At 31.1% G+C, this 23,512-nt stretch overlaps 1 protein-coding gene across 1 annotated transcript in view; it reads left to right on the plus strand.

The window, feature by feature from the left end:
* The window catches only part of LOC118203012 (uncharacterized), a 130,190-nt gene that overhangs the window by 36,536 nt on the left and 70,142 nt on the right, over positions 1-23,512 (plus strand). The window contains exons 2-6 of the mRNA XM_085825422.1: positions 3,313-3,409; positions 7,732-7,819; positions 10,942-11,217; positions 14,384-14,677; positions 17,068-17,316. Of these exons, the coding sequence (XP_085681548.1) occupies positions 7,747-7,819; positions 10,942-11,217; positions 14,384-14,677; positions 17,068-17,316 (892 nt within the window). The 5' untranslated portion in view covers positions 3,313-3,409; positions 7,732-7,746. The remainder of the gene's footprint in view (positions 1-3,312; positions 3,410-7,731; positions 7,820-10,941; positions 11,218-14,383; positions 14,678-17,067; positions 17,317-23,512) is intronic.

Consider the following 23,512-nt stretch of genomic DNA (forward strand, 5'->3'; position numbering starts at 1 on the left):
TAAGTAAATTTTGCAACATAAGAGGACGAAAACATGTCGGAAAAAGAAGTGAATTTAATGAGACTTTTTAATTAGATGTAGTTTGTAAAGAATATGGGATTATTTTCAAATGGTTTAAAGTCTCAGTGACGCAGAAAGTTCATTTGAACGAAATATGTTGAGTCAATCTTTAATCAACTTGGTTTAAGGTTTTAAAACATTTTTCCCTTGACAAGTTCTGTTTGAAGCATTAAACCGAGGAGATTAACAAATTGTTTATTGTTTTGGTTTTATCTGTACTTTTTCCCATTGTTTTCTAGTTGAAATGTAATTTTTGTTTTTAATTGATATTTTTCTTTAATTTTTATTTCACTAATTTGTTTCACGAAGATACTAGGTTAGCCTTCAAATATTAAAGCGGCAGTTTCTTTTTAGTGTTAAGTTTTGCGTTCTTGAATTTTATATATATATACATTTGAGGCCAATTGAAACCAAAACGGAGGTGCAGAACTGGATGTCATAGCAGTCCCATATACAAATTTCAACTTTCAGAGGCTACTCTTTTTCGAGTTATGCGAGATATGCGTACACATGTACACACGTAACAAAAAAATCCCTTCTGAATCCATTTTACAATCCGTTTTGGAAAAAAATAGACCTTTATTCGGTCCGTATGTACGGACGTTACTCAGAAACATCGTTCAAATGCTTTCGATAGCGGTCGAAAAGAATATTTTCATTGAAATATGATATATGAAATGTTTCGCGATTGCAATACTTGCTTTACTTCGTACAAGGAAATAAAAAGGGTGATAACATGAGATCTATATGATTTTCTTCATCTAAATAGCAGAAAATTTGTTTGAGAAAATTTTCCACGAAAGCGTTTCTGTGGAGGGAAATGATGAGTGAGTGCTTTTCTATAATATATTAATAACGTAATGTTAATATTCTGGCACAGTGTTAATATTCACAAAATGTGTTCCGAGGTACCCTGGAGTTCCTCGAGTCAAACTCTGGTTTCCACAAGTCAAAACAAAAATTCAACATATGACATATGTGAAAGAGAAAGACGTGCAAGCTTTGCAAAATTACAGTTTTATAATAATTACATTTAGATGAAAGTGTTAAAAATTATATAATGGAACCTTTTTTTTCGGTTGAAGAAAATTATAAGAAAATATTTCGCAGAAGAGAAAACTAAGTACGACTGGATAAAGAAATCGGTTCGATAAACAAGATTTGTTAATGAAGAGAAGAGGGTAACTTACTGACACATCAACAGATTCGACGTTAAAATCTCAATTTAAGAAAGAGAAGCTCCTAAATTTTTGGTTGTAGAATCATGCAGAATACCTTGAAGTTTCTCATACAGCTATAAACGTTTTAATGTCATTCCGAGCAAACCCCTTTTTCAGGGGGCTGGGACATATATGTACCGCACTTTCACTACTTTAAATGTGTCTTAAGAAATTTCAGTAAACTATGGAGATTTAAAATTTACTCCTTGATGTGGATTAGTAAGTGCAAGATCTTGTCGATTTGTTTTTCTGTTCCTTTCATTTAAAATAAGTGACTAAATGGCCATAATACGTTCGAAATTGGCCCCCCTAGCCCACGTGAAAAGCTTTTAAGTGAAAACTCTTGCCAACGTATGTGGCAACAAAAACAAAATAAAGAGAAAAATATGCGTGGAATAGGAAACGCGACTGCAAATAACATCAAGAGACCCAGGGTTCGACAGTTTAAGTAAAAACATATAAGCACACCCCAGTCACTAACTAGGGTAGGTGTGACACTTGAAACACGAGTTAATGTTATTAATGAGTAAATTACGTTAATTTTGTGTTAAAATGTTTTGATAAGAAATACATTTTTCTTTAATTGTCCTCGCATAAAGTACCTAGAACATATTGATCAGATTTAAATATTATTTTAAGTATACTTTTGTAAGTGTAGGATGCGGTTCGCCCCAAAAAACTTAGATTTCTACGGATTTCGCGAGTCGACAAAATTTGAAGATCACTGACCTAGTATAATCATTCCTAAAAGATTTTTATGATGCGAGTTTCATGCTGTTTGGATACTTCCTTCATGATGTTACATTTTGAATGGCCAGCAGGTTTATTACAGTAGAATCCCTTTTAAAAGGAAGTAAAGCGATTGTGCCGATTCCGGATAAAAGCATTTTTTACCGATAACTGAATATTTATTTCTAGAACTTATCTGTTTATGTTTTGTGACACCATCTATAAAAACTGCAGCATTTGGAGTACCCCAGTTGTTGTTTTTGATTTATCGGTGACATTAAATAAATAATATCTAAAATTGCAGACAATTTAAAATTAAGATACATAACGCGATTTTATATTTCAGGAAAACAAATTTTAGCAGATTTTAAAATTATTATATTTATTATCACATAAATGTTAAGAATGTCTTAGTTCATATAGCTCCCAATGTCTGCCTACTTAGGATATTGCTGTTGTAATTTAAAAAAATTCTTGTAAAACTTCCTCCTGGAAGGATTGCGGGTTTCTACTCACATAATTTTCTTGCTTTGGAATATATTCATTCTTCCCTTCCTTTTCATCAGTTTTCTCTTTTTCCAGTTCATATCCTATCATCTTGAGAGAATGCGAAGGGAACAGAATTTTCAAGAATTCATTTAAGCTGCTTTGTCTCTGTTCTAACACTAATCGTCTTCGAATATGTAACTAAATCCAAGATTTCGAATACGGGCGCCAGACTTGTTTTAAAACCAAGATAATTTTTGTCACTTGATTCGACATCTACAAATATGATCATTAATCCTAATTTACACCAATAACGACTTAAAATAATGCTGTTTACATTTTTACAAGCAAGATCCAAAGCAAATATAGCGTTTATCAGAGTGAATTTTACCGAAAGTAGAAACTACCTTTAATATTCAGACGTCTATGAATAAAACGGATCGGTGGCTCATCTTTACATTTTTGATGATTCATTAGTTTCATAAGACTTTTTACGTTAGGCGGAAGAAGCATAATGCGGATGTTTTCAAATTTTAAGTATTTAGATAGCTAGCCCATTACATATTCTTTTTACAATAAATTACATATTTCGGGTTTTCGGGTTAATTAATTCGGAATTTCGGGTTAAATTTCTTATTTCAAAAGTGCCGTTACTCTGATACTGCCAGGTAAATGGGTGTCAGTTACGAGGCATTTACTATACAAGAAACAAATGCAAGAAACAAGTTTTAAGAAAGCACACTACTTTATATTTAATTTTGCACTAGTTTAAAAGTTGACTGTATACCTTACTTCCTCTTTTCTTTTATGCCGACAGGAGGATGCAATGATTCCGGTAGAGAGCAGACACTGGAGAATACAAAACGGCTTCCTTACAAGATTTTCGCAGCTATAACAGCAGTGAATATTCATCGGTAAGAATATTTTTTCCTAACAAAATTATATAACTATAAAAACAAAAATGTTTGTAACTGTAACCTTATTTTTTTTAATCATAGAATAAAACTTTTCCTGAAAACATTTTTAAAGTCTAAAGTAAAGTAGTTTTGTTATTATGGGTTTTTTATTTTAAAAACCAAGATGCAGACTTTTTGGCTAGAAGCGAAACAAGCAGTTACAATTGTCCGTTCCTAACACCTACATTGTGGGAAATTTAAATAACATCTTGTAGTACTTTTATGTTAACATGCCAGTCATTATTATCTAAACTTTACTTAAACTTCTTCTTTCCGTAGTCCTCATTAAAATGCATTTCTTGGGGAATGCTTAAGACGAGTGTTTGAATGTCTCAGAGTTAGGACTTCTTGTAGCCTAGCCTTACAGTTACGTACTATCGCCAGCTCAGCCAAAGTTATTCCGGCTTTTGCATCTTGTTAGCCGACGTTTAAAATACGTGCCGTTAATTATCTTCAGGTAGCTTAAGTACTCCATTTTGTGAGAAGTTTCCGAATAAGTTATTACCTTCACTGAAATTCACTCTCAGTTTTTACTTAAGTTACTGAACGCAGCGATTTACGACTTCTGTTAATAAATCCTTATCTCTAATACTGATAAGCTCTTTTCCTAAATTTCATCACGTTGCATTAAACATTTTTGTTAATATTGTAGTTTTAGCAAAACTATATTGTTCTGTTATGTTATTAATACTATAATATCATTTTTATTTAAAAGATATTAAAATATTAATTTACAAAATTATAAGATTAAACTATTAAGTTAAGATCATTATTATTTAAAAAGATTTTTACGCAGCGTTTATTTAAAATGGATGTGATAATTAATATACTAACGGAGAAAAATAAGTTATCATTTACATTAAAGAAAATAACAGATTAACGAATTCTATTACCAGAATTAATCTACAATTTTATATTGCGAATAATAAATAGAAATTTGCAATTTTATAATGCGAATAATAAATTTTAATTTATCGCGAGGAACTGCGCGATAAATTTAAAAAGGTAATAGTCAATACATTTGACATTGCAATTAAATCAATAAAAAATTTTAAAAAGATAATAGCTTATACGTTTGACAATGCAATTAAATAAATAAATTTCGCTAATGAGTCGCCTCACGCTTTTATTATACGATATAAAATTGTTTTCACGTTATAAAATTGCAGATATTCTGTAAACAGAATTATTACCTCAAAGAAGCGTTAGCCCAGAAGGGCTATTAGTCTCGAAACGGCATTTTACATTGAATCACTTAAATGCGATGAATCACTTTTCAGCTTGTTGACAAAATTGTATCGCTCTGTATTATATTTAAAGAAACTAAATAATGAAACTTCTGGGTGAATGTATGTATGTTTCTCTCACTGTGAAATAGCAACAAATCAGAGGAGCCTAGAATCACCAACTTGTTAATAGCATAGTCCTCCACCCGAACATGGCCACCTAGAAGTCCAAATTTGGAACCTGGAATTTTTTTATGGTCTATTTCATATTTTATTAAGCTTTAACAATTTTTAAGCGAGCAGTAGCAACACTGTACGGAATAAAACATTTTTATCTCCAGCGCTCGAGACTGTCTGCCGGAAATTCTAAAGATATACTGTTTTTAACTATTTTTAGGCTAGAGTAGCGTTAGCCAAAATACTCTCGGAACGTGTATGTGTCTGTAAATGAAAATTTGAAAGCTTCCAGAATTTATTTTATTTTATTTTTAATCTATTCCTCCTGTTAAGCTATATGATAAATTAAAATTGCATATGAATTTTGTAAGCAGAATTATTTAACAATTGTTTAATCTATTACTTCCATTAAACTATATGATAAATTATTTTACTCATTATAATTTTTGCATCCATTTTATATAAAAGCTTATTGTATAAAAACCTTTTTAACTGTGTTTTATTTAAATTGATAATACCATTTAATGCCTCTTTACTTTCGATTATGTTGATACTGCTAACGGTGTACTTGCATGTTTGCAAATTTACAAAACTGTATTGCTATTATTTTTATAAACTACTTAAAAACTGCGCGTCATATTACTTTATTTACTTTCGACACATAACTGACCTATAGCGATACAGACTCTGTAAGATATATTTCTTTTACAGTTTTTTAAAATGTACTTAAAATAGGTTGAATATTAAATCTTGATCAAACAAACTCAGAAGAAAACGGTTATCAGTGCAGGGATTACCTGTGAGCTGTCTCCTCTCTCTGAAAGACATATTCAAAGCAACATATTGCAATTTTATCATAAGCAACATCACCCTTTCTCAGCTCCCCTTTAATTACCAGTTTTAATTTAAAAGCAAGTAATTCATAGGAAAGTTACGAAACATGTCGTTATTTATTCAGAACATGACGTTAAGTCATTAGACATGACGCTAAGTGGATTTAAAAGAAGTAAATCTGTCTAAGTGTCTGTTCCCCAATTTTTTGTGTTCAATTGTGATATACGCATAGAACATATTGTATACATACGTATCGACATACGTATATTTTTTGCACATACACCAATATTTCATTATTATTTTTAAGATTAAAAATTCGCTTCAAGATAAAATTTTTCTTAAGTTTTTATTATTTCAGTTAAACTTAGTTTTAATAGCATGTTATTTGTCTCGTAGAAGAATTATATGCCTCATAAACTTTTGATTATTTTAATTACAATGCCAATTTTGGATTGAACCTGTCTTTCGGTTTTCCATGCAGTAAAATTAGTACGTAAAATCGAAAGTGTGTTATCAAAATTTATGAAATATAATTTGAAATATAAAACGCAAGTCAAAATATAATATAAAAAAGTAAGTCGGAATGCCATATATAAAAACATCACATTCAGTTTAAGTGCTATTACCCATTCAGTTTAAATTAATTGATTTCAGAGTAAAGATATTGTAGTCTTCAATATCTCTTTATAATTCACAACTACAAGTTATGTCATTAAAACAACCGCTGCGTGATTTATTGAAGTTTACTGTCACCCATACTTTAATAATAAATATTTATCTTTAATAAAATAAACGGCTTCAAATCTGATTAAATAACATATATATATTAAAGTGAATACATATGTACTCTGTACAAAAAAAGTGTCATGCACATACTATGCAAGGATTCCCAATCTTTTTCTCGCATCGACTACTTTAAAAAAAAAATGGTTTTCTTCACCGACCCCTTAAATTTTTCTCTATAATACATAGCATACAACATAATCATAAAACAAGTAACTGAGCCGCCCGAACGGAGTAGTGGTTAGGGGACCCGACTGCGATGAAGAGCATGGGTTCAAATCCCGCAGAATGCGTGGATATAAATCGTCTGATCCCTCCACGGTATGTAACGCTGGCTGCCTATTAGGGGCCCCAGAATAAAATGACCACCACTTTTGGCCTTAGTAGTGGCGAAAGCCTAAAAATGGCTAGTGCCCGCTATTAAAAAAGGGAAAAAACACAAATAACTGCGCGCAGATAACTTAAAGAGAGCAGTTAGTCTAGGAATATAATAAAACGTTTTAAAAAAATGGTTTATGAGATGTATATTTTATTATTTTTCGTATCTGTTTTTCCATTTTTCAAATATAAACATGCTTTCAGAAACAAAATCAAAATCTAATTGTTGTTTGACCAAAAGCAGATTTCAAAGGCAGTTCTTCATAAATTTTTGGCTATATTCTTTTGCGTTCCTGCAATTCATTTTTTTATCTTGCACTCATTGCATAAAAATTTATATATTTAAATAATATTATTTATTTAAAAAATGCATTAATTAATTTTAGAGTATTTTTTCCTTATACGTATTTTGCATGGTTCCTTCCTTATTGCCTGATACAGCTTTATATCAGTAAACATTTATTTACCAATTTTATTAATAATTCGTTTGGAATCAGTGGAATTTTGATTACGCCAATCAATCGCCGACGGATATTGGGCTGCCTACCCCTTAATCCTCATCGACAGCCAGGGAGTCCATACTGACCCTATATCGTTGGGAACAGCTGCATTAAATGAAAACATCAAACAATTTCTAGATTTATATGACAACATGAATTTTATGGCAGTTTTTCAGTATGAAATTCTGAATTTAATTATAGAATACCGTAAACTTTAAATATTTTTCCGCGTAATGGAGATGAAGATGAAAAAGGTACTTAATTACTTGATTAAGAAACTCCTCGTTATTAATACAATTAAAAATTATCATATTTTATACAAATTATGTCTATGTTATTTGCAAATTTCAATCTGTTTTATAGAGTTTTTATATTTTTTCAGAACGACTCTTCAGGAATGGCCAATGTGCCATGGTTTAGTCTCTTGACAATGGTCACAATCTCAGCTACACTCTCCTTCATGGCTGATGGTAAGTATAGACTCTTCTTGATGGTGCTTCTTTAAGAAATTTGAGAAGCTCAAAATGTTTATTTAAAACACGTTCAAACTAATGCATGCATGAAAAATAATTATCAGTAATTTCAAAATGAATGAAATTGCGAAATAAAGCAATAAAATATCGTTTCAGAAAATTTTATGGAAACACCAAGATTTGAAATTGTTAGGAAAAGATTGCATTTTCAAACTCTAATTCGCCTATTAAATGGACATTCTAGATTCACGTACTTACATCTATTGAAATGGCGGAATGCCATAGTATTTATAATGCCCTTTAACAAAGAAATACATTTTAATTAATTTCCCTTCTTTAAGCCTTTGTCATCCCCTTAATTAAACCTTCGAAGACGACTTTAAAAGAAGTAATTGGAAAAGGAGCCTATATTAAGGACTTACAATTTTTAAAGCTGCCCACTTTTTACATCTGATTCTAGTTATATGTACTATTTAAGATTTTATTTCATCTCCTGACTCTGTTTTATTTAATTCCTTTTATCTTCTGATTTAAGACATGCGACGCTCTTCAATTAAACATCATTTTAGTGATATTACTTTTCTTCTAAATTATTCCATAATTTATTTACCCAAAAGTTTACTTTCGTTATCGTATTGCTTCTACATCGTGTAGTTTTCCGAATGTCATTGTTACAAGGAGTATTTTCTGCGATACACACGGTTTAAAAGCAAGTATTTAAGCTTTAAGCTCATTAGAATTATGAGAAGTTCTGTATAATTTCTCGTTACTGATCTGATACGATTTCTGTCTCTCTTTCTCAAACCGGTGTCCAGTGAGTGAAATGAGAAAGAATACTTGGCCATATCAAATGAGTTCTAGGATATGCCTGTTATTTTTATTACATTAGTGTAATTAATCGTTATTTTAACCGCTTCTTTAATAACATAAAATATATTATTAATGAAATTAAGAATTTTTCGTACGGTGTTAGTTAATAAGATGCAACTGATATTTTTATCTAAAAATTAAAGTTTTCAACATATGCGGAGTAGATAATTATAAATTTTTTTTACAATTTGCCATAGAAATAGCTTACAGTATTGACGTAGATTCTTTAATGAGCGTTCATGTACTAAAATGCATATAAAAGAGATGGAAACATTGAAACAAAGAGCTTTGAAAGCATGAAAAAGATGGTCCAAATGCTTCAACAACATCAGGTAGCGCACGAGTAGAGGAACCGTGTTTCGCCATCCAAATTCATTACAGTACATGTACAAAGCCGCTCCCGCAGTTTCTATTTCCAATATTGTCGGTCTATTGTTTTCGTCCCGTTAACTAACTGTAACCGAAGCAAAAACGCGGAAGCCGCAGTTCAATCACACGCGTCCAAAAGTGTGATTGCTTTTCGGTGTGGATATCAGGAAACGTCAAAAAAGATGCTTTTTTTTATTCTAAGAGAGAGTTCCGTCAGAGCAGGGAATTTTTTATGATAAGAGAGATTTAGAGATACGGGCATTTTGTTTTTTTGGAGGGAAAAAAAAGCATTCAGAAATATGTTCTTAAATGCAACAGCTTAACGAGCTGAAAATATATATTTTGAAACATCAGTATCTAGAAGTTTTGAAAAAGATATTTCTGAGCATAATTTTTGCGAATTTGTTAGATTTTGGGAAAGACCATGAAAACTAAAACTGTTTTAAAAACCTTTTAAAGTACAATGCATGCTAGAATATAGCACTATAAATCACAAATCCTGACATATTAGATACTTCTATATTTTTTCAGTTATAGTTATTATTTAAAAAAATCAATTAAAATAAATATTAGTCAGTTAACGTATTTCAGTTTTTAATAATTAATAGTTACTGATGTCTTCATCTATTAGGAACTTAGAATCCAAACTTTTTGACTACAATATATTTTTTATATTTTTTATAAAAAAACTAAACAAATAAAGGTATGAAATATGATCGCAGTTCCGCTGGCGAAACTTTTTACATTCTATTAAGAGATTAGGTGGTATTGTCTCGCATCTCTGTATATCTAGCATTAGGAGATACATCAGTTTACATCAATACATGAATACATTTGTTGTAAGTAACTGTTGGTGTTGTAAGTCAGGAAATAGTTACTACGTAATTACAGATATTCAAATTACCTTACAGCATAAACTTTACATAATTTTACAAACGTACATTGCGAAATATCTCGTTACAGTAGAAGTAAAGAATACTAAGCTTGTAGAAAACAATCTAAATTGATATTAAATTCTGACTCTGAGCACTGTTCCTATTAAACCAAAAAAATATAACGAGGCATAGGTCGGTTCAGAATTTGGCCAGAATTAATATCAGTGGTTCTTGCCACCAAATGACCCCGTTTTACCATAAATTTGCAGTAGGCTTGTGTACTCTTACTGAAGATTTGAAGGCGATCTCCTCCGCTAAATGGGTTGAAAAGAATGAGTTGTTAAGACAGTAAACATAGGAAAAAATAAATGAAAGACTGCATTTACACTAAATTCTTACTTAAAAATTTTTAAAGTATTTAAAGTATCCTTAAAGAATAAATTTCCTTTTAAAGTAATCTAAGAATAATAACACCGGTAAAAAAGTCACCAATAGAAGCGAAATTCGGTCTTCATATTAGCAGACTTAGCATTAGAAGACCAGAGTAACACTATCAGCGTAAGTACTTGAGGGTAACACGCTTTTAAGTATGTTGCTAAGAATTTTAGCCTTAATTTTTTACTTTTAAGAAGTACGCACTCTTGTTTTACATATGCATTCCCATTAAAATCCTTTATAATTAGTCTCCACCAGTGACCGAGTGGTTAAGACCGCTGAATGCTAGTAGTTCGACCTCGGTTCGAGCCATGGGGAATGGGTGTGCTGAATGGTTAGTTTTCTCCATAGATAACGCTAATACGAGCCATTTCCCTTCGAAAGTTTTTCACAAAGCCATCCCTAAGCAGATAGCCCTCGTATAATTTGCCGCATTCATATAACCTATAGTTTGCCTTTAAAATCATGCAGAATTTGGGCAAAATCGATGAGGTACAAGTCACGCTCTCCCTTTGTCAGAAACTATAGTTAATGAATATGTTATGCCATTAATATTATCCTTTTTTTCAGCTCAAGATTGCTTCGGAGGCATTGAGACTTTCGAAAAAATGGTTTCCATGAGCTTCAGTGGCGTGGTGTCCTACAAATCTATGCTCCAACAACCAGGCCAGGCCATTACAAGGGACTGCATCAACTTATGCAAGCAGCAGGCCGCTTGTTTATCCTTTTCTTTAAATTATACCTCATCATCCTGTATATCTTATAACGTCAACTCCGTCGGCAGAGGAGACGACATAATTGTGGCTAAAGCAGTCAATTTCTATGAGAAAATCTGCTTTAGAGGAGGTAAGACTTGTTCATCAGCTTAATGAAAATAAGAGACTGGCCACTGAGTTTATAAAATTTATCTTCATTATTAAGTTAATTAAATCTTTATGAAATTCAGACATTGAAGTAATTTTTAAATGAAATAACCCTTTTTGTTGTTGTTAAAATTATTTACGTCGAATAAACTAAAATTTCTATCTATTTTACGTGAATTTCCTTTTTTAGGAAATATTTTCGATCCTATATGGTAATTTTGAGTTTTGAAAATTTCAAGAGAATTTTTTTTATTTTAAATGTTAAATGCATGGATTTAAATAGTATTGAGGTAAAATTCGAGAGTCATTAATATCTTGAGCAGAAAAATTGATAAGTAGTTAATTTTTCTGTGATTTCCATAACTTTTGTTGTACTGTTTATATATTATTTGTATTTCTTACTAATAAGTTGTAAAACATTTTTAAGAAAGGATTATATAAAAGTATTCAAGAAGGAATAACTTTATTTTAACGTTTTTAACATAATTTATTTTATATTTCTGAATCACATTCAGAAAGAGAACGAAGAGCTCAAAGCTTTAAAAAAATTATTTGTTCTATAACACTAATGTTTTACCCTTTATTAAATTTGATTATCAGTAATTTACTTAACTAAAATTGTGAATAAATATCTAAATTTCATTTATTTTGTTTCAAAATGTACTTCAATAATTATTAATCAAAATAGTTCGTAATGAAGTGAAATTTTATTGCATCAACGTTACAAGCATTCTTTGCATTTTGTAACTCTAATTATGTGAAAATGTATTTTAAAAACTGTATCATGAACTAAATATCATGAACTAAAATGCATTTTAGTTCTAGTATTTACTGCTTACAATGCATTCAAACTTTGATTACATAAAATTACTGATTACAAGAAACAGTAAGCTATTACTTGATTAAAAAAATAGTAACCAAAAAGAGAAATCGGAAAGCCATAAGCTCAAAGTAATTTTCTTTACTCCAAAATAAGATAATCTATATCATGTTTTAAGAACACACTTTACGCTACAATATTTTAAAATATAATATTCACACAAATAATTCTTAGTGAGAGAGTCATTACAGTGCATGTGTCAAACTTTGCTTATAGGAAACACATATATATTATTTTATATACGAAGATAATTTATGCGTAATAATATTGTGATTAATATTGCATACAGTTCCAGAATTTGATTGAAAAGTCAAAATATTTCCGATTAAAATTTAGTCATACTGTGGAATTGAGTTAAAACGTTCTATTTTTAAACCAACTTCCTGATAAGTTATCGAGTTCCAGTTTTGTACATACATTTTTGGCCGATGATAATAGAAATTGGTGAAGCGAGGTTTCCAAAATTCATTTTATATATTTTCTATTTAATCTTTAAAGGGTGTTGGAATAGCCAAAAATCTTCAAAAAAATGGTGATTTAAGATTTTTGCATTTTCAAATTCTCTATAATTTTAGCTTTCTAAAAATATCACACTTTCATCTTTATGCAGATTAGAACTGTAAAAAATCTAGTTTTAATTTATCATCGAATGCTTTGATAAATGACAATTTTTACATAAAAGTGCTTTTTCCTCCAAATGTGATTTTTTATACTCGATGTACCTTTCCTCAGGAACTAATGCTCACATGTATGTAAATTTTTATGGCTCATTTATTATATTTCCTAATATTTACTGAAATGAGCTTCTTGTGATAAACTAAGAAAAACGTTTCATAATTTGTTTTGAGAAAAGTGCTAAATTTTACTATGCCTAATACAGTATTCTATAAATTACTCTAAAACTTAAAATGCTTCAAAAGCTCATTTCAGTATAATCAGACAGGTGTACTTTAATTAATGTGTATCTATAGCAGACTTTGAGAAAAGATACATAGAAAATGGGCAATTTAACATTGTCGGTATAGGGAGTCCCCGAATGCCCTTAAACAATTTTTCATACATGTCTTCGTTTAACAAACAAACTAAACATATCAGAATTTTACTGTTTGCACCATCGAATACAGCGGGAAAAAATCTTCATCAATGGAACTTGTATAAAAACTAAAACTTAGTCTCTGAATTCTTGGCGTATTTTTGAAAATCGTTCGATTTTTTAGGCTATCTGTCGCTCATGGTATTATAATTTCAACTGATAAAAATGTATCACATATAAAATTTTCAAATTTTCACAGATTCTAAGGCAAGCTTTTCTTCCTAATTTAAAATAAGAATGATGAAAATAAATGTTCATTGAACGATTTTCTACATTAATCTATAAAATGTGTTGCAGTCTGAAGCAGATGACGAATTGGCGATATTTGCTTTTTATAAGCTTTTTCATTGATACGCGTAACTGAGACCAGAAAACGGAAAATATAACACTGCTTTAAAAAAAGAATTTGTATACAATATGCTTTCGTATAAAATGGATATGATAATTAATGCACTGAAAGGATAAAAATAATTTATCATATAATTTAAGGAAAATAATGGATTAAATAATTTTGTTTATAGAAGTCATCTACAATTCTATATCGCGAATAATAAAAGCTGACTAAATAACGATCTATTAATTAATCTGCGTTGTCAAATGTATGAGACGTTACATTTTAAAATTTCTTCCATTAATTTAGTTGCATTGACAGATGTATAGGCTATAATTTTTTTAATTTATCATGTGCGCCCCACGTTTTATCATTCGCGGCATAAAATTTTAGATAAATTCTATAAATAAATTATTTAATCTATTATTCCCACTAAAAATGTGATAAATTATGTTTATCCTTTTAGTCTCTTTAACTATCATAGCCATTTTAAATAAAAGCTTATTTATGAAAACGTTTTTTAAATTATTCTTTATTTTTAACGTAAAAGCATTATTCATACTATGATTTCCATTTATGTCCTGAGTAATAGTGGCTAATACATAGTTACCGTGTGTTGACAGTTAAAGAAATAAATAGTTTATTATTAAATCACTCTCAGTTTAGAGATGTACTCAGCATAAATTACGAAAGATAAACAATAAAAGAAAAGAAAAATTTAAGAATGTACTCTGTATAAATTACGAAAGATAAACAATAAAAGAAAAAAAATTAAGAATATGACAGATCCTAGCAGCTTCTAATTTAGAAACTGATCTGTATATTTCTGATTTATTTGTTTATAGTATCTAAACAAGCATTCGATTCTGCCTGCCGAGATAGACTGTGGGTGTTCGATAGGGTTCGAGAAGCTTATTTGGACGGTCATGTGGACAAGGAAACGAGAAACGTACGCACTAAAGAAGACTGCGAGAAACTGTGTATTACGGAGGAGAGATTCAGATGTCGGTCGGCGGATTATGATGAAATCCAGCATATCTGTCGGATGAGCAGAGAGACCCGCCGGACGAAACCGAATGCTTTCCGTGTAGCGCCAGGATCCGGGAGGAATTATCTGGAAAATCAATGCGCTCCTCCTCGTAAGTTCTACACTTTATTACTATTCCAAATAATGCTATATTTAATCCCGCTGTTCCTTCCCTACCTGTTTAATACTAGGTTCTGAAAATTTTAAAAATTTGATCATAAATTTCCCCTTTTCCTGTTGTACATAGTTTTTACCCTCTAAGGGCTGATTTGTTGGTAAATTGTACTCCCTTGAATAATTTTGTTTTTTATTCCGTGTATTCAAATTATAGATGAATTTTTTGTGTTAGCGTTTCATTCCTTTTATTTCTTCTTACATTTATTATTTGAAATGTAATTTGTGAATATTTTTCGTTAAACTACCCGGATGTGGCAGGTGTTTTCACATATAAGAAGCTTAACAAACATCTTGTTTGACCTTACTTCTACTATTTACGTTCCAGTTCATTGTAACCTTATATTAAGATGATGTGTTCAATCTTTCGAAATCCAGATCTTTTCTCTACCCTTTCTTTTTCATTCCTTCTATGTCCCATGGTAATTGCTGTCAAGACTTATTCATAGTGACACGCCCATGGGGTATTAGAAGGTAAATGAGCTGGAGCGCGACGTGTTGCACTCATATACTGTTAAAGATAGCCTCAATTTCCGTCAGATATTGTAATGTTAATATTGCTACGTGTTCTAACTAATGTAGGTTTCTTTAAAGGAAGAAATATTGTGATAGTTACCCGTAGTCTATCCATGACTACTTTTCATTCGTTCTGCTCTTACTGTAACTCCGTTCTTCGTAAATTAAATTACTCTCATTATTTTCTGGTTTCGATTTTCAGATGATAAAATTGCCTTAAAAAAGAGGAAAATACGCGAGGAAATATGGTATTTCTACTATTTTCTTAGGTCTGTAATTTATATTTCATAAATGTGAAAAAATATTTTCAACTCTTAATATGATATTTTAAAGCATGCGAAATGCCCTCAAATCTTGTAAATCTCTGAAATCAACTGAATTCCAAAGAACATTTAAATATACAACATCATCATTTTTTCAGTAAAATGTAAGTAAATTCAATTACTTGCCTAAAAAAAATTTTTATAATATTATATGTATACTGTTATTACAAGTAGGTATTTTGAATGATTATTTTATTTCCAATGGTGGGCACTGTCAGAGTCACTGACCAATTTCCGCTCTGGGCGGCATTTTGAATAATTATAAGTAGTAGTATTTTGTATTAATGTGCATTTTTTATAAGAAACAAAAGTTGTAATTTGCAATAAATTTCGTAGAATGTTTTTTAACTTAGGAACTTTCTGTTTGTAATATAAAAACTGAACTTGCGATCCCTAAAATACCTTTTAAAATAGGTACAATCTAAAGCTATTCTGAAAGTTTCTGCAAAATCTTTTCAAAATATAAATATAATTGATGAAGGGTATCAAATTTGAATTATTTGATACATATTGATTATTATGTTGAATTATTTGTAAAATGACTAACACTATTACTATAATACTATGATTTGATAAATATTTTAAACAAGGTGTTATCTGGTTAAAATTTATATTTGTTTTTCGAACAAAATATTGCTTGGTAAAAAAATGAATTTAAAACTGCTATTATTTAAAAATTTCAGTTTATTTTATTTTTATATATTTATTCTACTTGAACTGTAGGGTATTCCAACTAAAGCACTGGATTTAAAATGTTCAATGAAATACTTTGGAAAACGGCAAATGTTTTTAATATACTTACAGCAGGTAAATGTTCCGAATTAAGAATGAAAAATAATCATCTAAGACTTGCTCTGCAGCACCGCCGTTAATGAAATTATGAAATTCATAATCACTTTTTTACGCATCTGTCTATCGAGGTGGCTAATCACACATTGTTTCCTCTTTAATTAATTTTTTTTTTGGTCATTTCTCTATAAATTTGGATTTTTTGGAACACTGCCACGCACAATAGCGATGTTTTCAACAAACCAGCTGGATCGAGAAATGATGATTTAATGTCTTCCATCGAACTTGGTCCTTACATTCCTTTAGCATATCTGCGAACTATTTTTCCAATACATGCCCTTTCACATTCAAAGATTGGTCGAAGTTTCTAAACAATCTGTGCAAAACACTCTCCATTATTATTAGGAGCATTAACAATCAAAACTCACTGTTCCTTTGCGTAGAACTCCATGTCGACTAAGCTGCGAATTGAACTGACAATGATAAAATTCCAATGTTGCCAGGTCAAATCAAACTGGGCATTCTTTTAATCGGAACATTTATTGTTTTTAGCTTGTAAAAATATTTTTCCTTTCCTAAAAGTAGTGTTCTTTCGGACATATTAAATCCGACGCCTCTGTTAAGACGCACCTTAAATGGTATTTTTCTCGAGCTCGAAATTTTTATTAATAATTTTCTGAATATTTTTTTAACATTATAGCTCCAGCTAGCTGCCGATATGAAACTAAGCAGGATGTCACTTTGTTGACACCAGACCACCTTCAGTTTGCGGCTTCAGTGACCGACTGCATGGATCAGTGCGACGCAGAGACAGCTTTCAACTGCTGGTCCTATAGTTATGTTGACAACAGGTGCCAACTTAGCGGAGACAGTAGTGTCACCTGGGGAAAAGACGTAATACTTCCTAGTCATCCCGGTGCCGTTTATGGAGAATTAAAATGCTTTTTTGGTGGGTGAAAACTTCTCTTTAAAATCTTCGTTCCTTTTATTATTTCTCAAAACATGTAACTCTTCTTATTCACCTCAGTGATGATACCTATAGCTTATGATGTAAATTATGAATTGATATCTTCTTAGTCGTTCATGGAAGACGCAACACTTCCTAGTCATCATTGGGCCGATTATGCAGAGTTAAAATGATTTTTTGGTGGATTTAAACTGCTCTTTAAAGTCTTCACTCCTTTTATTATTTTCCGTAAAGAAACGCACATGATAAAATATAGCATTTTGAAAATTTCTTTTGGTCGAAATATATTGTAAATAAATTGTACAAAACTGTATGTAAATACGTTTTACAACAAGATAGCTTCGGCTTCATCTGTTATGTTAATTAATTAGTACTAAGTAAAAGATAGAACTGGGTAAAAATTTTAACCGCATTGATATATGTATGGCTACACTTTTTGCTGATAGAGACTGAATAGTTTTGGAAACATTTCAGATCATGAGGAGATTACGGAAGGATACGCGAGAATGTATAATGTAACAAACGTAACGGCAGAATAACCGTTTCTTTTGAACTGTTATTAAAAAGGTTTATAAATACAGACCATCCCAAGATAACTTCCACGAACATGTTGCTTTCATGATTACATTTGCTTATTTAATTAACAAGTAAAAACAACAGATAATAATACAGGAGTTCGATGTAAGTACGAAGAAAAATCATACTCAGTTTTCAAATTACGATTGGATGTGTTAACCGAAACATAATTTGAAAAAGTTAACTTTGTTACTCCAAATGAGAGCATCAGTGAATATGCCTTACTTTCTTTTATAACCTGTGCTGGTTAAGCATAAAATTTATGAATAATGATAAAACGTAATGTCAATTGAATATTATTTCTAGCTCTGAATGAATAAAAGTATACTGAAGGGAAAACTGATTGAAAAAGGATATAAAAAATCTATAATTTTTTTTAAATTTATTTTGTAGAATAATGATTCTACAAAATAAAAATAATAATCGGCTTGAAAATTTTAAATTTGATTACAATCGGAGGCACAGTAAATAAGCTTTTTCTGTGGCAATTCACATCCATAAGGTATATTACATTTGATGATAACAGTTTAAAAGAAGAAAATCGCGAATGACATATCGAACGAACTGTTAAATAACAATCGTTTCGTTTTATTGGAAATTCGTATTATTATTAGAAACGCAGTTTTTAGAAGATGATAGGATTCAAGAAGTAACCAACAATGTAAAAGAAAGTGAAACTAAGCAGGCCAGTAAACTGACATGCATTCGACCTTCATATGATGACTCAAATTTAATTATACACAAAGTATCTGCATTAATTACAATGAATGGCTCAGAAATAGTTGGTAAGAATGATTCTTAATGGAAAACAACCAGAGTAATTGGAAATACAAAAATTCCGGCAAGAAATATTGCCCATGTTCAACCTGGTCCTACCTAAGTTGCTCATTCTTCTTATCAATCAATAGACTGCTTTCAGCTATTTTTCTCTGAAGACATTTTAAACATTATTTTAAAATATACAAATGAAGAGACTGAAGGGCAACGTTTGAAGTTTAAGTTACAAAATAAATATACATTACCTTTTCTTTCACTGATTGAGCTAAAGGCACTTTTGGTTTAATAGTTTTAGCAACTTCATTGTAGAATAATCATTTGTCATCTGACTTATTATTCAATAATTCTTATTGCGGCGATAGATAGTTAGCAACAATGTCCAAAGAACGATTAAATGTTTTGGTAAATTGTCTGAGATTTGATTGTAAAGAGACGAGAGAAGAACGTCAAACTCAACGTAAATTTTCTCCTATTTCTGAAGTTTGGGAAAACGTTTTGAGGAATTGCAGAAAAAAATTACAAACCTGGAGCATATGTAACAACGGACGAGCAACTCTTTGGATTTAGAGGAAATTGTCCATTTAGGATGTATATCCCTCCCAAACCAGATAAATATGGAATTAAATTAGTGATGATGTGTGATAATACTACAAAATATATGATTGATGCAATTCCTTATTTGGGTAAAGGAACTGTCCCAAATAAGCAACCAACTACTGATTATTTTGTAAAAACAATAACTAAAACTATATGAAATTCACACCGAAATATAACTATCGATGACTGGTTTACAAATATACCATTAGTTCAATTATCACCTTTAAATGAAGATCAGTTGACTGTAATAGGTACTGTTAAAAAGAACAAAAGAGAACTTCCAGAAGAATTTGTTGATATAAAATTTCAGCAAAGAACTACAGGAACTTCGTTTTTTTCCTTCCATAAGGGTTTAATCGTACTATCGCATAAACCAAAATTAGATAAACTCGTACTGCTTTTATCATCGGCACTAAAGATAAAACATACCTCAAGTTGTATGCTCAATTTTTATGTGACTATAACAAATCAAAAGGAGCCGTTGATATTTTCGATCATGTCACCATATATGTCACCATATAAACTTTGGAAGAAAAACACGTCGATGGCCTTTATGCATTTTTATAATATGCTAAATACGGCATGTATCAAATCGTATGTAATATATACACACAACTTCTATGCTAAACAAAATTCTGTTAAGCCATTATCAAGATTGCAATATATGCTGAATAAATGGACTTAAAACTCCAACTATTCCAAAGTATCTATGTTCAATAATAGAAAATTCCATAAGTGATGAAAACTTTCATAAAGAGCACGAAGTCGTACAAGAAGAAACAAGCTCATCAACATGCAAAGAAAGTGATACCTGAAAAGAGCCTAGAAAATATTGTTCTTCTTGTTTCATACTTTAAAAAAGAACGTATACTACTACTTATTGTCGCAAATTTGAAAAGCCAATTGCGGTGAACATCAGCAGAAATTCTGTTTAACTATCGCAATACCATTAGTGTAATTTTTATTATTATATTTTCTTTCTCCCTGTTTTCCATTTTTACTCATTAAGTGTGCTTATTTTACTGAATTTTATTACACAGATATGTTTAATAAATAACTTTTTGTGTAGCATTCAAATATATACACATGTACAAGAATTACGTTTTTAAAATATGCTATAAATGTTTTTTAAATATGTAGTGAGTAAATTTTACGCATGGTTAGTATTACCGTACTAAATGTAAGGATTAGTATTCTAGGGTTAAACTCTTTACTTAACCTCAAGGTATTTTCCTCGGTGGTTTTACGAAAACTTATTTCATAGTATTCAGTTTCACATACTCTTTTCAGTTACTCCTTGACATTTCGAAAGTAATGCCATCATTTGTTTGTATTGAATCAAGAGGAAACTTTCAAAATTGAGTAAGAATTTTAGTTTCTAAACATGAGTTAATATATAAAACATATATGAAGAAGTACGAGTTCATTTGTCTTTTTCTTAAAATACCTGGTTTTAATCAAAGACTTAAAAGTTCAATTTAAAAATACGCTTTTCTTCTTTTTGAAGTAATAATGATAATAAAAACTTCATTTTTTTTCAAGTAAATTTTTCAATAATCTTTGTTCGCAAGATTTTTAAAATTTTAAGGTAAAATTTTAACATATTCTGTAGTTTTATAAATATAAAAATTGTTAATTAAATTATAAAAATGCCTGATTTTTAAGGAACTTTTGTCTAGCTGGGAAGGAGAATAGGTTTAAATTTATGAAGGCATCATAGAAGCCGTGAGTCAAAATATTCAAAATTCTTTGTCCTCTAGTCTAGTGCGCCTATTAAAGACATATAGTGCGCCCGTAAAAGATCTTATAGAATATTGACTAAGCTAGTTTTATATTCACTTCGTAGGCTTCCAAAGACATCATTATTTAACTTTTTAATGAACGTCTTATGAATTGTGTAGCAATGGTAGTAGTGTCTTATGAATTGTGAAGTTGATATTTTGTTACTAAAAGAAAAAAGAAAAACAACGCGGAACTGGCCCCTATTACTTTTAATGATACATGATAAACAGACTTAGATACAGTGATTTTGTTGGAATCATTGTGATGTCACTTCCACATTGCATCAATGCTACAAGCACAGTTCAGCTTGAATCACAAAATAAGTACATACGGCATTTCTTAGCCATCTATTCTTTAACTCTTCTTCAATAATACGTATGTCAACATTAATTCAAGAAAGAGATGCTTTGCTAAATGCCATCGTATTATCATCTTTTTTAAATTGATAACGGCTATTCTACGTACAAAGAGACAAGTAAGTAATAACTCTAATTTTGCATCATTTTTGAAATTCATGTGTGTTTTCCCAACTAATTATCTAAATAACTTCAATTTTTTCCCAATATATCAGAATGGCCATGTGTAGCTCAATTTTTATTAGATTCTCTTTCTCTCTCTCCTGCCTCGCCATAAACAGTTTTTGTATCTGCTGCCAACTGAATGTATAGAAATTACAAATAATTGCTTTAGATCACATTGATTGTTCATTTATGTAATAGTATTATAATCATCTAACCATCTTATTTTAGAGCATTACTACTTACAAAATATCCATGGCGGTTTTGAGTTATTGTTTCAGACATTCTGGAAATATCGTATACCGTTTTCGACTTAAGCAGGTTCTATGGTTTACTGATTTATCTGAGATTGTATCAATTGAATGCTTTTTATTAATTCGCACATACGCGTTTATTATTTTGTCCTTAATTATTTCCATTCTTAATACTGCTGTAGTTATACAAATATGCTGTAATTAATATGCTGTAGTTAAAACAGATGCTTATCTTTAATATTACACGTTTAAAGTTTCTTACCGATAACTAAAACACATTATTAAAGATCGCATCTAAATTAAAATTTCAAGAAGTAAAACTGAAAATAAAAGGGAGAACAGGAAAACCCGAAAGGTAATTTTCAAGATCACTGGCAATAATCATTGAAATTGAAAATCACAGTTAAGATATCTTCTAATCTATGCTGTTATCTTTTTTCGCAAGAAATAAAGCAATTTTTATAGTACGAGGGCTATCCAGAAAGTAGATTACGTTTTGGAATAAAAAAATAAACAAAGTATAGGAAACAAATTTTATTATATACAGATGAAAGCCACACTCAAATACTACTTTTCTACATAGTCACCATACAAATTAAGGCATTTATCGTAGCGATGTACGAGCTTGGAAATTCCTTCGTCGAAAAATTCGGCCGCCTGCGCCTTCAACCACTTCGTTACCTCTTCTTGCAGCTGTGCGTCGTCATCAAAACGCTGCATAGCCAGCCACTTCTTCATTGCTGGGAATAGGTGGAAGTCGCTCGGTGCCAGGTCGGGACTGTACGGCGGATGAGGAAACAACTCCCACTTAAAAGATTCAAGAACTTTACGAGTGACATTTGCCGTGTGGGGCCGGGCGTTGTCGTGAATCAACAAGATCTTAGAGCTCAACATTCCTCTGCGCTTGTTTTGAATTGCTCTTCTGAGTTCTTGGAGAGTTTGGCAATACCTTTGAGAGTTTATTGTAGTGCCTCTTTCCAGGAAGTCCACCAAAATTACACCTTTTCTGTCCCAAAAAACAGTCGCCATCATCTTCCTTGCCGACATTGTTTGCATGCATTTCTTGGGTTTTTGGGGAGAACTTGTGTGCCCCCACTGCATTGATTGCAATTTCGTTTCACAGTTCACATGTTTCACCCATGTTTCGTCACCAGTAACGATGCGATCGAGTAAAGAGTCACCATCCTTATGGTAAGCGTCCAAAAAGTTCAACGCTACAGCCATTCGCTGATTTTTGTGGTCCTCTGTCAAGATTTTTGGAATCCATCTTGCACAAAACTTGTGGTAACCAAGCTTTTCGCTGATGATTTCGTGCAACAAACTTCGCGAAATTTGTGGAAAACTCAAAGAAAGTTCCGTTATTGTGAAATTTCGATTTTCACGGACTTTAGCATCGACTTTTTCGAGAAGTTCGGCGGTCACTATGCTGGGTCTCCCACTTCGATCTTCGTCGTGAACATTGGTTCGGCCATTTTGAAATCTTATGACCCACTGACGCACTCCACCTTCAGTGATAATGTTGTCCCCATACACTTCACGAAGCATAGATTTCTATCGGTTTACAGTTTTTTGCAGTCAGAAACCTTATTACTGAGCGCACCTCGCAGCTCGCGGGATTTTCAATTAACGCAGACATTTCAAACCGTCACAGTATCTGAACGGAGCACAGCACGA

This window comes from Stegodyphus dumicola, chromosome 10 (genome assembly GCF_044657685.1).
Source record: "Stegodyphus dumicola isolate Sdum_Otavi_A_Nest chromosome 10, ASM4465768v1".
NCBI classification, from domain to species: Eukaryota; Metazoa; Arthropoda; class Arachnida; order Araneae; family Eresidae; genus Stegodyphus; species Stegodyphus dumicola.